Source organism: Rhyacophila brunnea, unplaced genomic scaffold (genome assembly GCF_057557595.1).
Source record: "Rhyacophila brunnea isolate RB1 unplaced genomic scaffold, BYU_Rbru_1.0 scaffold_9, whole genome shotgun sequence".
In the NCBI taxonomy this organism is placed as follows: Eukaryota; Metazoa; Arthropoda; class Insecta; order Trichoptera; family Rhyacophilidae; genus Rhyacophila; species Rhyacophila brunnea.
Genome location: NW_028233361.1, coordinates 37,442,462 through 37,458,305, shown reverse-complemented (window position 1 = coordinate 37,458,305; position 15,844 = coordinate 37,442,462). Strand labels below are relative to the sequence as shown.

At 31.9% G+C, this 15,844-nt stretch overlaps 1 protein-coding gene and 1 long non-coding RNA gene across 4 annotated transcripts; both read right to left on the bottom strand.

Moving 5' to 3' along the window:
- Positions 1-1,663: 1,663 nt before the first annotated feature.
- LOC147063592 (methyltransferase-like protein 22) lies at positions 1,664-11,466 on the bottom strand. 3 transcript variants are annotated; one of them, XM_085959539.1, is made up of 6 exons: positions 11,279-11,466; positions 5,307-5,385; positions 4,927-5,037; positions 4,041-4,232; positions 3,473-3,637; positions 1,664-2,164 (listed from the first exon to the last, which is right to left on the bottom strand). In XM_085959539.1, exons 1-6 carry the CDS (start codon positions 11,279-11,281, stop codon positions 1,866-1,868), a joined length of 849 nt encoding a protein of 282 aa, XP_085815665.1. In that variant the 5' UTR covers positions 11,282-11,466; the 3' UTR covers positions 1,664-1,865. The 3 variants fall into 3 exon arrangements, with proteins under 3 accessions (XP_085815665.1, XP_085815664.1, XP_085815666.1); XM_085959538.1 differs by lacking the exon at positions 11,279-11,466 and adding an exon at positions 7,283-7,418; XM_085959540.1 differs by lacking the exon at positions 11,279-11,466 and adding an exon at positions 6,999-7,043.
- A 467-nt stretch (positions 11,467-11,933) lies between these two features.
- Positions 11,934-13,588, bottom strand: LOC147063591 (uncharacterized). Its single transcript, XR_015072140.1, has 3 exons — positions 13,554-13,588; positions 13,091-13,316; positions 11,934-12,786 (listed from the first exon to the last, which is right to left on the bottom strand). It is a non-coding gene; the product is annotated as an uncharacterized LOC147063591 (long non-coding RNA).
- Positions 13,589-15,844: the final 2,256 nt, after the last annotated feature.

The following is a 15,844-nucleotide window of genomic DNA, read 5'->3' as shown; positions in this document are numbered from 1 at the left end:
CTTTGCAATCAACATTATTTTGGTGTAAAATAGAGGTGAGTTGGAAATACTGTCACCAGTTTGTGTACTCAAGTATCGGATGACACTACCCATACTCAGAACATGTGGCCCAATAAACTTGTTCTAAAAAACATCGCAAGTCGCTGGCTAGTTGGTAGACTTTCAATACTATTGACATTAAATGCGCGCAAGCGAGATAGCACTTGAATACAATTATATTTAAATTTATTAGTCTATGCATGTGAATGACATCATCTTATGTATGGACAATAGGTCATACATTTTCTGTACCAGCATATTCCCTCGGAAATGTGGTGAGGTGACTGAGGTGACGGCAGTTTAAAATAAAAAAATCATTGTTATTCATTTTATTATAATATAACATAAAAACAACTCATAAATTTAAAATGTGTTTAAAATTTTATAATAAATGGGACATTGCGAAAAGCCCAGCTCAGTGTATTTTTAGCGATTCTATTGAAACCGATATTTCAAATACTAATATGGAGCTAAGTTTTAGTTCCAGTTTAGTATGAGACTACGCACGCCAAACTCTCTATATAGTATTACAAATACTAGTAAGTATTTTGGAACATGTTTTGATACTAAGTATTTTTTTATACTGGTAGTAAGTATACTAAGTCTTCAAAATCGACCAGTTTTCCCACCTCTAGTGTAAAACACCAAGCAAAAATTTTATGTGAATTTCAAAGCCTTTGTTGTAGATTCTCTATACATTCAAGTAAAATTGTGAAATGAATTTATTATTAAACATTCATTGTCATCAAGGGACTGATGCACTAGATTATTTTGACGCTCAGCGGTAACTTTGGTGGTAATAAAATGAGCAGACATTAATTTCATACAAAATATAATTTTAATTTATTAGCATATATATTAGAAGTAACAGTAATTCATCAGTTTTTATTACAGTACTAACAATAAATGCAATTATTTAAGGGCCCATGTGTGTAAAAACATATATTATATCATTACCATAAAAGGGTGTTATTATAAAAGTCATCATTTGAAATTTAGAATAAGGGTAAAGGACAATTTGACGCCGGGACAACTGGACGCCACGCAATTCGAAAATAAATAGACATTTAATATTATTATATTATGATTTAATAGTTGGTGAGAATTTAAATATGCACACGTAAATAATGATTTAATCGTGCATATGTTTAAGTTCCAACGAAAAAAGAGTTTTTTATTTTTATATAAAGCCTTAGGCATCGTAATTTTCAATCCGCAATAAACAAAAATATTATGTTAACAGTAGCATGAATTAAAACTACTAAGTAGTAGATAGATACTGATTAAAATTCTTCGTCTACGTTCTGTATTCGTGTCTACGACAATGCGGCATTCAATTGACCTGGCGTCCAGTTGTTCCATTCCCCAGAATAAGGGTTTTAATATATTTTATTATAATCGTGACATGTTCATTTTTAAGATGAGATAAGACAGGAGATCATAATGACATATTATGCATGTTTCCTACAAAGTCTATAAACTGGTCTGACTACGCTCACAAAGAACTCTTCATTTTCAATGGTTATATGCAGAGCTCGAAATGACCGGAGCGCGGTTCCGGTTCGTGAAATCGGTATAATTATCGCTCTGTCTCGTGGAAAAAATAATTTGACCGTCTGAGCTAGATAATATACACATAAAATTTGATAACTATGTAAATATCTTCAGAAAATTGTCAAGCGCTCCGATTCGTAAACTTCTCCATTTCGAGCGCTGGTTATACGGCACTCGGGCCCTTAAATATTTGTACAAAAATTAAATATACAAGGCCATGGATAGCCACACTTTCAGACAGCACAATAATTTGAAACTAATAAAGATCTACGTTAAAACTTTCCCGAAGATATCTGCCATATGACCAGCTCTTTGACTCGGTCATATTTGAAATACTGCGGGAAGTCTGTGGGCAGCTGCTCGATTTTCCACTCGTGCTTGATGTTTTTGCACTTGGCTTTATCTAACAGGCTGAGGAATGTCTCGTAACACGGCGCCACCGACTCCATATTCTCCAGCGTGAAGACGTACCTCTTCTCCAACGCGATAAGGATTTTTTTCATTGGTGGAGTGTTCAAAAGCTTCTCCAAGATCTCCATAAACTTCTCGGTCAGTCTGTCATCGTAGATCACTACAATACAAAATGTATAATAGCTTAATTTAATCACAAAATGGATCCAACTTATTTGAATTAAAAATTAACATAATATAACTAAACAAAAACCACAACCCTCTTTTAAAATATTTTGTAATAAATACGGGTGGAAGAATGTAATGTAAGAAAAAACCAAATATTTGTAGTAGCGCAACATTACACGGAGAACTGCATGTTGGGCATAATGCGGAAAGACCGCAAAGAAATCACTGGATAAGGAGGTAGACAAGAGTACGCGATGTAATAAGCAGAGGAAATGACAATGGGCTGGACATGTCTCCCGGTGAGTAGATAATCATTAGACAATTAATGCTGTTACATAGTGGTATCCAATGAGCACTAAACAACCATAGGAATGTCTAAAACTCGCTGGATTGACGAGATCGTGAAGTTTAGTGGATTTTGTTTAGTGCCAGTGAAGAATTACGGACCAAGGAGAATGGAAGGAGCTAAGGGGAGGCCTTCGTCCGGCAATGGCTGATGACGATGACTGGTGAAAAAGTAAAGATTAATTTGAAATCATATATATTGCCCTCTAGAGCAGAAGTTCTCAATCAGTGTACTGTAAGTGATAGGCAAGTATGTCACAAGATATTTCTCCAATTAAGATTTGCTCCAGAATTTAAAGGATAATCAAACCATCGAAGTTCAGTTCAGAAATGTTAATTTGTTTGAATTTCGGATGACTAAAATAAAAGCTTTCATCTATTGGAGAAAATACAATACACTCTTATAATAATATAATAATTTAGTGGATACTTGTGGAACCCAGGTCAGAAAACACTTGTCTAGAGTCTAGTTGATTTACATACAATATTCATATCCAAAGGTTGCTCGTTCGATGCATATAGACACTAAAGTCAACAATATACTACAAAAAAATTATTACTTGCAGTCACTACCAATGAACTGAATGAGTTCACGGAACCCATAATATATTGACTGTTGAAAGTGAAAAACATTGTTATTGCTGATATATTTTTGTTGTTGTGTTTCCGAAGGAATTGTAGAGTAAAACAATGCAGAATTGTTGAGGTAATTGAAAGAAATAAGCTATGTATCCATACGAACATAGTATATTATATTATATAGGTCTTTTGGTGACAAATTTAATTGAGGAAACACTTAACCATTAATTCATATGCTATTTTTTCCTTGCACACAAAGTAGGAAAGGCTAATGTGAATATTGTTTATGTTATTTATACACCATTATAGGTTTTGTAACAATGTGTTGAAATCATAAACCATTATTGATGTTATAACAAAATAAAAATAGGCATACCGTCAGCTGCAAAAACAATGTCCACCGCTGATAATTCATTCTGAATTTGTTTGGAGAAGTCTTTGGTAAAATCTAAATCGCAAACTAAAAATTGCGATTTCATAAAAGTCTTGTTTCTGTCAGCGTTTAATTTTATTAAATCTAAGATCCCACCCATGTCCACATCTGCAAAACAAAACGAACACTTAAATTAGTACATTAGCAACTTTTAATTTTATTATATATCATTTAAAACTTAAGAATGTGTTGTTTTTTGTGCTTTGGGTGCTCAAACTGTCTGTTTATATATGAACAAAATAGCAAATTTTAATGGTTTTTCACCAGTACCTATTGTCGCCAGATTAAGTCATCAGTTTACCACCACAGGACCATTTCAGTTTTAACCAGTTTAAACAGTGATATTTTATAAAGTAAAAAGGTGTTCAACCCTGAGGGCTCCACATTTGTCTCTCCGGAGGCGCAAATACATTGTTATAATTTTTTAAGATGAAAAAATATCACCAATGATGATTTCATAACACTTTGAATTAAAGTATATTCAATGTCGGATTACTATTCTGTTACCAACCTGTGCACACAACTTTCTTTGAGTACATAGCTGCGATAAAAGAGGTGAGCCCTGTCCCGGCGCCCAATTCTAAAATGGTGGAGTTTGCAAGGCGACCCGTCTGCCCCCAGTACAATGCCAGATCACCCAATAAGAGAGCTCCTCTCCAAACTTGGAGACCAACCAGTGGAAGTATTGTCGACATGCTATGCTCTGAAAATAATATATTTTTTAAATCATTGTCATTCTGAAAGTTTTTCATGACAGTTAGACTTATTTTGGTGGAGTCAGGAATGAACACAATAAAATTAATACTCATTATAACTATAAAAAAATATACTTTGTCTAGAAGAAGCCACCCAGAGTAATGATTTATATAGAGGGCCTATTTTTAAGCAAAATGAAGCCGCATTTCTAGGGTATAACGCACAGTAGAACAACGATTTTATTATTATCAACACTATGAAACGTTATACCATCGTGTTGCTTCTCAGTACGACCACCAAATTTAAACACAGCATAGTTAACCATAATATTATGTTATATTAAAATAACTAAAAATTAACTTTATATTTAACACAAAAACAATAAATTTCAGCAACAGGCGCTCGCAGATTTTAAATGCATGTAATCAGCCAAACCAACTTTTTCCGGCGACGTTTTCATATTTTTAAAATTCAGCCGAAGGAATTCTATCTTACCCTAACGCATAGAGCGGAGATATAAGCGTGCCGAATGATTACTCACTCGCACTTATGGTTCATTTTTGTTCAGGCCTTGGAAGCCATACATTTTTTTCCAATTTTGTGGAAAGGTCTTTGTATACGTATAATTATAATCTGTAATACAATGTACATACATATTGACTAAGGTATGTTGTGAATACCTACCAATATTAATTACCTACCTATTTGTACTGCCCCTTTTTTGATATTCTCCACCAAAATATCTCCATCCTCGTCACACTTTAAATTTGATGTTTCATTTGGATAATCAAAGGGAAACTCTGAGACCACATCTGAAAATGAAAAGTTAACATTTTCGTGTTTAGTAGCCTAATAAATTATTACAACTATGATTTTATTTGTGTGATTAATAATTTTATTGATTATTGTCATGTTGGTGTATATTTAAATTTGGTATAAAAACGCGCGAAATTAAAAATACTTTTTAAGTTCAAGGTTGCCAACATGACGGCTACAAAAAATCTGCCGGAAGTGCATCGCAATTCAAATTTTTATTTTCAGATTTTAAAATTCGGTTGTTATTGTTGTTTTGTCAACTTACTGCCGGTTATAATCGGTCCTTGGGATGTTTTGTAATTATATTCGGAATATATTTCCGAGGTAACCTCCAATGCGGGCATCTGAAATTGTTAAAATAATTATCGATGTTTATTCAAATTTACATAAAAATATCTGATGTTTTGTTCGTTTTTTGAGCCTTGGCCTATCTATTCACGCCCGCAATATTAACGCAGAAATAAAATAAAGTTGAATACATTATATTATTGCGCAAAGAATAATAGTGATGTATTGTTTTACAAAATTAATTACCTACTATTATATCACGAATTTAAAATACTTTATAACTACCTATACATATTTTTATTAGTTTTACTTTATTATTTAACATGTTTTAAAAAGTGTAGATTATTTTTAATTGTTATGTTGTATTCTAACATCGGTGGATCTATTCTATACTTGTCTTATCAACCGCTAAAGTGATAAATATTATCAAACTTAGGGTAAGTTTGTATCAAAGTATTAGCACTTATTGTAACAATTACAATAAGTTGGTTGAAATTTTATTGTTACAATAAGTGCTAATACTTTGATACAAACCTACACTAAGTTTGATAATGTTTATCACTTTAGCGGTCGATAAGTATAGAATACACCCACTGGTGTCTAATTTACTAACGAGCGTATACATAGATTACAACAATTCAATAATTACAATTCAATTAAAGTTGGTAGGTATACGTTTAAAAATACATGCATATGCGTGCATAACTCATTCATAATAATTATTATTGATGACGCGATTTTTATCATAATAAAATGAATGAATACGATTCATCGGTTTTGTAATAAAATGAACATGGTAACAATCGATGTCATTCCATACAAGAATAAGTTAAGATTTAATCATTTCTTTACGAATTAGTGATTAATAATTTGTTTCTATTAATTTCACAAAAGCTATATAAGTAAATGATTAATGCAAATATGTACTAGGACACACGTTAACAGTTTTATTAATGCTATACTTCAGCTGGGGCATGGTCTAAAACGATCGTGAGTACGCGACGCGAAGTTTGTGCAAATGACGCGTGCACAACAAACATAATTTATCATAAAAATTCAAAATGCGTCCATTTAATGTTATGTTTATTGTTCTATTCGTAATAATAATAATAATAATATATTCATTGACATGTTTTCTTTTTCAAGTAAATGGGTAACGTTTTTTAGTAATCTTTACACGATTTGAGAATTCATTCCCCCGTCACCATCACAAAACAAATTGACGTGTTCACAGCTCGACTTTCATTGAAGTATGCTCTTAAACATTTGTTTAGAGCTGAGATTGAAATTTTAAAGTTACAAAAAAATAGCATTATTTGATGGATCGTAGTAGATTTTTGGGTTTCCACTGTGTGTCCTACTTCCTTCTTCACTCGACGTTTCGAGCTCGTTGCAAACTCTTTTAAACATATCATCTCTTGATAATGGCCTCTGCAACGAGCCCGAAACGTTGAGTGAAGAAGGAAGAAGGACACACGGTGGAAACCAAAAAATCTACTACGATAAAAAACCACCGTGAAAGCCTCAAACATTATATTTGATGGATATTAATAATATGACCATAGATAACCGAAAACATAATAGAAAAGTCACAATAGGATCACTGCACAGTGCACGTTTTGTGGTGAAATTATATTAAATAATTATTAAAATGAGTAGACAATTTTACCTATAGTATGGTTTACAAAATGTGCTTGTAAAAATTGAAACTTATTGCCATCCGACACGGGGACACTTCATTACAAAAGTGCATTAAAATAAATAGTGAACAGCCAAGATGATAGGATGCAACAGAATCCGAAAATACAATTCACGGTCGTTTCATTATGCAGCGGGCCAACGTTAATTTAAACGATTTCGCAACGCCTCGCATGCTAAGAATCCCATTAGAAAATTAATTATCACGCACCACAGATTATTTTGATATATTATAAATAAATAAATAATAATTACAGTTTATGTTTATAGCGTCGATTGTCTATTGATTAATTCGTTCTATTTTCAAAAAACGATTGTGTAGCAACCTGCTTGATGAAAGATTTCGCGGTAATGACATTGTCAGAAGTTACGGCGAAAAAAAATCTTATGTAAAACCAATTGGTGTTTGGCCCGTGGCCAAATATTTTGTTTTAATATTATTTTCCTAGGTTAAAAGCTATTTTTAATTATACTAATAATTCCACTAATAAATTACTGTAGGTGTTCCCAACCAACGACAACCGCGGAGATAAAATAACGTTTTGGCGGGAAAACGCTGCTGGAGCAAAAATAAAAACACGCGGTTTATGCTATAGTAAAAACGATTTTATTTGACTGTGTGTCTGTCCATACCAATGACATTATTAATGGACGACGCACTCAATACAGTAGCTAGCAAGTAAATTCGCCCATAGTGACATTCGCACGTGCATCGGTAGACGTTACGCACTATCCATTATGCGATATCACGCATCGGGAACTTATAGCAATATCACCTTTATTGTAACGGCGTTAGAACAGTGTTTCTAGTATCAATGTTCGTTTGAGCGAACCTGTTCGAACCGAACCATTCGGCAGACCCGACAAAAAGTTTCGGGAATTTATAGCAATATCACCTTTATTGTAATGGCGTTAGAACAGATTATGCCATTCGGCAGACCCGACAAAAAAAGTGAGTGTCATTTATTTTTCCAGATGCTTCGTCCATATTAATGTCATTGGTCCATACATATTGAGCTGGATGGCTAATACTAAATAATGGCGATTATAATATAACACCAAAGAACATAAGGAATAACCGCAAAAGTTGCAATAAGTGCTATATTTTAACAGCACCTCTCTTGCTGATGTTAAAAAACTTATTGTAATTGTTACAATAAGTGCTAATACTTTGATACAAACCTACCCTAAGTTTGATAATATTTATCACTTTATCACATTAGCGGTCGATAAGTATAGAATAGAATAGACCCACTGATATCTAAAGTTTTAAAAAATAAAACTATCGACCGAAAGTGCTCGATGGAATTTGAATTATAATTCTAATTGATTTAAATTTTGTACTATTCTAGTATTTAATTCGTTTTTTGCGGCCCGGGCTATAATCATATTATAATAAATTATAATTATTGATAAAAAATATGTTTAAAAGAGGCGAAATCGGTCACAAAAAACGACTCAAATGGAATAGTACAAAACTTATAGGTATCAATATAATTAATTGAAAGTTTGAAAGTTTATTTTTAGTAAACATTTGGGAAGGCCTCCTTTGCACTGGACAAGCTTGTACACATGCTGCTTATACAATTATAATTATATTGCTCAAATTCTGCCAAATATTGTTATATTATAATAATATATAATATGACATTGTAACAGATATTAAAAAACATATTTTAATGAGACAGAACCAGATCCGAGAGTTTTTCCAGCTTTTCCGAACAACTATTTTTTATCTTTTTATTTAAAATTGATTCGAGTTGTTTTTATCTTTTACGTAATGATACGATTTAAAAAATATGAGAAATTAAGTGCATGTCCATGATTTAAAAATATTTGCACTTTGATAATTTTGACTATTTCCATGCAAATCCATCCATCCATCCATTCCATCTAAGCACATTGTTTTTATATTCTTGACTGTCTGTTGTTCATAACTATTGGACCGATATTCACGAAAATTGCGTGGATTATAGTTTATAATATAATACATTTTGTAGTAATCCAAACATGAGGTCTTTATACAAACTTCCCCAAAAAAAAACTAATATTTTTGTTAACGATTGTCTGAAACCTTCACCGATGAAGCTGTGTACCAATTTAGTAGAGTTTCACCATTCTTGATATTAATATCTCAAAAGGTACCGAAGTTACTATATAAAACTTCTAAAAAATAACACACTAAGTAAAACGGTCAGATGTCAGTATCTATCTAAAGTCACTTACTGGATATTCATATGAATGAAACATATTGATAGGTGGGCTCACGCCTAGATCTAACCGTTGTGTATCTCATTAAAACATTAAATTGAATTATTCTATTTATTTATTTATTCATTTTGTATATTTTTAATATGCTAATTTCACGCGGACGCTAGAGCGCTAAGTCGCACGCTATCGCTAGTTCTTTGTACTTACATGCATTCAATATAATGTACTGTGTTCACAATGGTAGCAATGTTCAGTCAGTAACACTCGTGACATTTTGTTGTGAAAAAATCTCTAATTATTGAGAATTTCATAAACAATTTCAAGAAAAATGGGAATTAAGATTTTTAATAATTTTCCGCGAATTCTCTATCACCACATCTATCGATCTACACAAATCTACATAATATTTTTTTGATTTCATTTGATCGAGATGAAATATTTCGAAAGAGGTATTCGATTTTAGAATATTTTCATTGTGTTATCTCTCCTACATTACACAATAATGCAATATATTTTGCGAATACGAGTCTAGGGAACACTGATGTATATCGAAAATGATAATTATTACCTATTCCTATATCGATAGATAGGTAGCTCTGTGATTTTTTTGTTATCTATACTTAACCAAAATATTATTTATCATATTATTAGTCACCGATTACTATTTCAATTATTGATAATCTTAAATAATTTCAAATTTTCGATAAGAATCATTACGTTAACTTTGCTATCTTATATCATAGGGGTAGTCAATAAATGACGTGACACGATTTTCGGTAATTTTTGACCCCCTCCTCGTAGTGCCATACTTCGTGATAAAATATTTGACTACTCTGCCTAAAATCCGTTGGGAATGGTAAATTTTGATAAAATATATACTTAGAAAAAATTGAGCTGGTTTTGTGACGCATTTTATATAACTCCCCCCCCCTTTCCTCATCGTAACAAATCATCAAAATTATAACCGATTTCCCCCCCCCCCCCCCCCTTTAGGGCGTCATATATGGTTAAACTTGTACATTTGATAATATGATCATATGTAATGATGCAAAGGTTTTCATCTGTCTTGCACTAATTCTGACAAAATTTTAAAATCAATTCTTTCGCGGCACACCTAGAAACTTCTTGCAGCATACTAATGTGCCGTGGCATATAGGTTGGGAGACGGTGATCTATTATAGGTAGGTATATAGGTACTTAATCAATTAATGGAGGACAATATTTTGTAAAAAAAATATGTAAAATATAACATTAGGTATTTTAAATAATGATGAACAATATTATAATAGAAATAAAGAAAACTAAATACCTAACTGTAATATTGTGGACTTGGGATAAGTGATAAAATTTGAATAGTTTTTAGCAACCCAGGATTCGTCTTTCGGCATCTTCAAGCAATAAGTATGGACTTCAACAGTGGTAAATAAACAATTGATACGGATTGTTGTTATTTACAACATATTGAAATATAGTAAACATGCATTGTTGAATTGCCCGTAAGGCGCTGGACTTCCATCCCGTAGTTCTGGGTTCGATTCCCAGTGAGGTCAAAATATATTTACATAATCTAATATGTAAATTCCTGAAGCCTGGGAGTTTTACCACTATTATTGGGCTTCACGGCCTGTTGTGGTGTGTAATAAAGAAATAAATAAAAAGATACTTTTACTGTCTTACTAGGTATTTTTTAACACCATTATTATTATTACAGTGTATTTGCTTTCGATACTAATGTTTTAAAGTACAATACCTACAAATAAGTACCTACTTATATACTTAATTATGAAATACATATCAAAATAAATACGCTAGTATGTGTTTTATTAACTAGTAGTGAGTATGGTTATCCACCAAGAAATAATAGTACTTACTACTTATAGAAAATTAATTATGGTAGGATGTTTTAATGAAAATTTAGAAGTATTATCAATTTTAATCGCAGAATAAAACATGCGAATTATAATACACGGTGTTTTATTTTATTTTTTGAAAGGAATACAATACAGTAGGTTTATGGCTTTACAGACAATCACTACCCACCATCGTCTTTGTTCAATTTCTTTGTTAACGTCTTTCAAATTTCACCATAAATGATTGAGAACCATCATTCATCTCATAGGCATTTATTAGACAACATAATAGAATTGAGAACATTCTAAAAGTATCCACTATTTTGAATAAAGACGTGGTTTTGACAGATCAACTGACAGGTCAATATTATCAGTGTTGTAGTATCGAAAATATTTTTTAAATATTTAGTGTATCGTCACCGTTTTAGCAAAACCATCTATGTGTCACTTTTATCAAAAATGACTTTTAAATACCAAGTCATTCCTTATTTTTTTCTCTATAGGCCAGTAAAATGATCTATGTGTTGGGTAAACTCGCTCCGAAGTTATTTCAAAAAATAAAAAACAGCTATGTGTAAGGTTCAAAAACCACGATTCACAAAAACAACTATGTGTATATTATAGTAACATATAACCTCTTGAGACCCGAGATAGAACCAGTCATGAGAAAAAATATTTGTGCATTTTACTGTTCCATAAATACTATTAAGATCACAAAAAAAAAATTAAAATATTTTTTTTACTATATATTAACTAAAATCCACTACGTGCACGTGAGTGCATCTCAGGTCACAATAGAGTACAATATTGGATACAGTACAAACAATGAAATGAAACAAAAACAATGTGATATCCATATAATGATACAATTTTATTAGAAAAATAATACAATAATCATAATAATATAATGGTGATTGGAAAATTATATTTATTTAGATTAAAAATATAGTACATTAACGGTCAAAACCCTAAAATACTACACATTAATTAGCGCACTTCAGGGAATAGGTTTAGGGACAACCATTCTTTGCTGTAGAAGTAGATCTGTGTTTACTCAGTGTGTTATTGAAGCTAATGGTGAAGAGTTTCTTGGATGACCTTGTATCGATGATGATACTGATGGCTAAGTGACTTTCATACCAAATCGTAGGGTTTGCAAGTCTGATTTTCCATGACTATGAAGTATTCCAATGACAGTGAATATTTTCTTTCCTATAAGTTTGCATGTACAATGAGCAAACAATTTCATGTCCATGTCCAACAAGTCCATGTCCACAGTGGTCAAAGATCCTCACAGTTTACATGCTTGATGTCCTGTGAAGGCAAACACACCACTGTGAAGATTAATGCGGCTCATCGACTTGTAATCAGTATTTTACAACAGCTGACTGAGTGATGCATATCGTTCTTCGTCTTCTTTGAATCATAACACGTATTGGCCTGAAATAACGAATCGGTGAGGTTGAAGCTGGTAAAAAAGTCATATGTGTAGACGTACAAGGGCAGTTGTTGTGAAGCCAAAGTAACATCACAGCGTTGCATTGAGATTGTATCGTATCTTCACCAGATAGGTAGGATTCACTTCCCCACATGGAGAATAATTTATAGAGCAATTGGAGTCCAGCACCCAATAAACCATATATGGCCATGAACTGAACTCTTCAGCTCAGCATCATTCGTCTTATTAGGCTCAGCGTACTGAAACAATAGAAAATACAATACTATGAATTAATCGATACATTTATTCCTATTTATTAAGTATTCAACACCAGGAATATAAATACTAATGGCCAATAGTATTAATCACTAGGTATATTAAGTATATTAATTATTCTGTCCATCGAATCCTCAATATGGAGATCACAAAGCCCTTTCATCACAAACTGTATCAATTTAATTGGTACTTAATTGATTTTTTAGCAGTGCATGCATTTGCCTAATAAAATGATAAGTTTGATATTTATGACTAAATGATAAAGTAATATAATATGAGCATTGATACCTTATGGTTTCATAAGCCAGGATAGGATCCTGGATTGTGAATTTGAAGGATGTATCTCAGCCTCTAGCAGTGAGTAAAGTTCACTGGTTATCCAGAATAAAGTCATCATCTGGGCCCAGGAGATGAATGTGAACATCATTACTGTCGTCAGGGTTATATCCTCCACCAACTTCGACATCATTATCATTCAAAATATCACCAATATGCTGGCTATTCAAGGATTCGTCTAAATGTAAACAAAAAACATAACCTCAATAAATCAGATATACTAATGTCAAAATATATCACTCTAGACCTGAGTTACTCATGTGTGTACCGAATTTTGAAACTATGATTATAATATTTTACAAAAGTGTTAAGATAATTTAAAGTATACGGAATATTACTATGATTCATTGTGAAACTAAATACATCATTGGTTTTTAATATAAATAAATATTAATATTTAATTAAAAGCACTTACTTGTCAGAGTTGACTTTTTAGCCGCCATTTTTGTCTTGTGCAAATATCCATAACTTCAAAGTCAAAATAACAATTTATTTTAAAACTACACAGGCTAGTGTTTTGCTCTAGTGGTAGAAAAATATACTATCTATACCACTTTAGTCAAATGCGGTTCAAGTATCCATTCAAATCATTACTAAAAAATATTTAAATAACGTCCACATATGTGTACCTCAGGACGCAAGAGGATAAGTAAGATGGTATTTTGATATCGAGAGTGTAATGTTTTTTTACAGTTTGGCTACACATAGTTTGTTTCTATGTTATATGCTATGCATTATGGTCTTGCACGACGGTTTGAAAGATGCTTTCTCAAAAAGAGAGACAGGAAATATTCAATAATTTCTGGAAGATGCCTACATAGTCAATAGGGTATAGGCGAGAATTAATTTAAAAGTTGGATAAACAACTACAAACGTCTCGATGACAGTGGCCAATTGAAAGCAACAATCACAGGTAATAAGAATCTGACTGAAGATAAATAATTGGTAGTGCAACCAAAAATCAAAACGGAGAGATTTGTGGAAAAATGTTACATTATGGTTGGATCTAATTCCAAAGTTCCCAGCCATTATTGCAGAGAAAATACCTCCAGGGTGTATGTGGAATCGTGTTTCCGATCCAAAATACAAATGCATGATGAATATAAAAAATGGTCTCTGGAAAATGGTCATAAAGCAGCAGAATATACTCCAGTATATTTACCACCAAAAAATCAGTATCCACCAACCACGTAAAGATCAGTGTGCCATCACTGCCATCTGCTGTAGTTATAAAATGAAGAATGTTTCAGAAATGAAATACAATAGCCACATTATTAAAAAAAAAAGATGCTAGAAGACCAAAGATGAAATGAAGGAGAGTACCAGAAGTATTACTGGACGGTTAGTAATCACAATGGATCTCCAAAGTGTGCTGCTATGTCCAAAACACAGGCACAAATGTATTATAAACAAAAGCTGCAACTACACAATTTCACCATATACATTCTTCATAATGTATCTTCTAATGAATTTGTCTCATCTCATCGAAAGCAGGACAATACAATGAAATAATTCTAATATCGGATGGGTGTGGATATCAAAACCGAAATAAATTATTCGCTACTGCTCTAAGTTATATCTTTAGAGAGAAAAAACATCGAGATTCAACAGCTTTTTCTGGAAAAAGGCCACACCATGATAGAGGCCGATAGTGCACATGCCACCTAAGAAAAGTATTTTAAGCCTCCAATATATTCACCATCTGATTATATAGCACGTATGCGGCTAGCAAGACCAAAACAACCTTATAAAATTAATGTCATTGATTTTAAATTTTTAAGAATTATGGATAAGATTAAATCTGGATTAAGTTCAATCAGACCAGGAAAACGAATCGGAGATCCTGTTGTATATGATATTAAAATGTTACAGTATCTACCAGATGGAACAATCTTTTACAAACTCAACTTTATCAGTGCAACCGTTTGACTGCCTTTGTAATATATATAATGAATCATTGCCAATATCGCAGTCGAAATACATACATCTTCAGGAATTAAAAAGTGTAATAGAGAAAGATCACCACTATTTCTACGATAACCTAACATTTAAACCTGCTAATAGAAAGTAAACGAACTTATAAATATAATATCATCTCACTATTGCATTAATAATTAATAAAATGATATTGCAATTTATCACTAACGCACTATGTATATTTCAACTATTATTTATGTAACAGTTTTTCATGAATTTATTATTATTCACATTTTGATGAATAAATTAAACTATGTGTATTTACAAAACGGTCAAAACAACTTATGTGACATCACAAACTGTATTTTTATTATTTTTGTATTAAAAATAAAAGATTTTTGTAAACAAAATAATAATCTTAGACCATTTTCTGATTATAATAAAGCATTCTTCATAATTTTAATGTTTAAATGTAACATTATTTTTTTATTCAGTTTTATCCTTCTCCTGCACAATTTGAGAAAGTGCACATAGATGGTTTTGCTAAAACGGTGACGGTATACTAAATAGAAAAAAATAATATTATTCTTGCTTATGATTTCTTAAATAATACTCTAAAGAAGTAAGTAGAGTATTGGATGTTTCTAATTAAATATAAGATTTACATGATTTCATTTTAAAATGTAATTGCTAAAAACTTTAAGAAAAAATCGACTAAAACAATAGGTAATAAGTGTTTAGTTAATTTATCAAGAGTTTTTATCAACATATTCTGTCTTGATTGTTAGT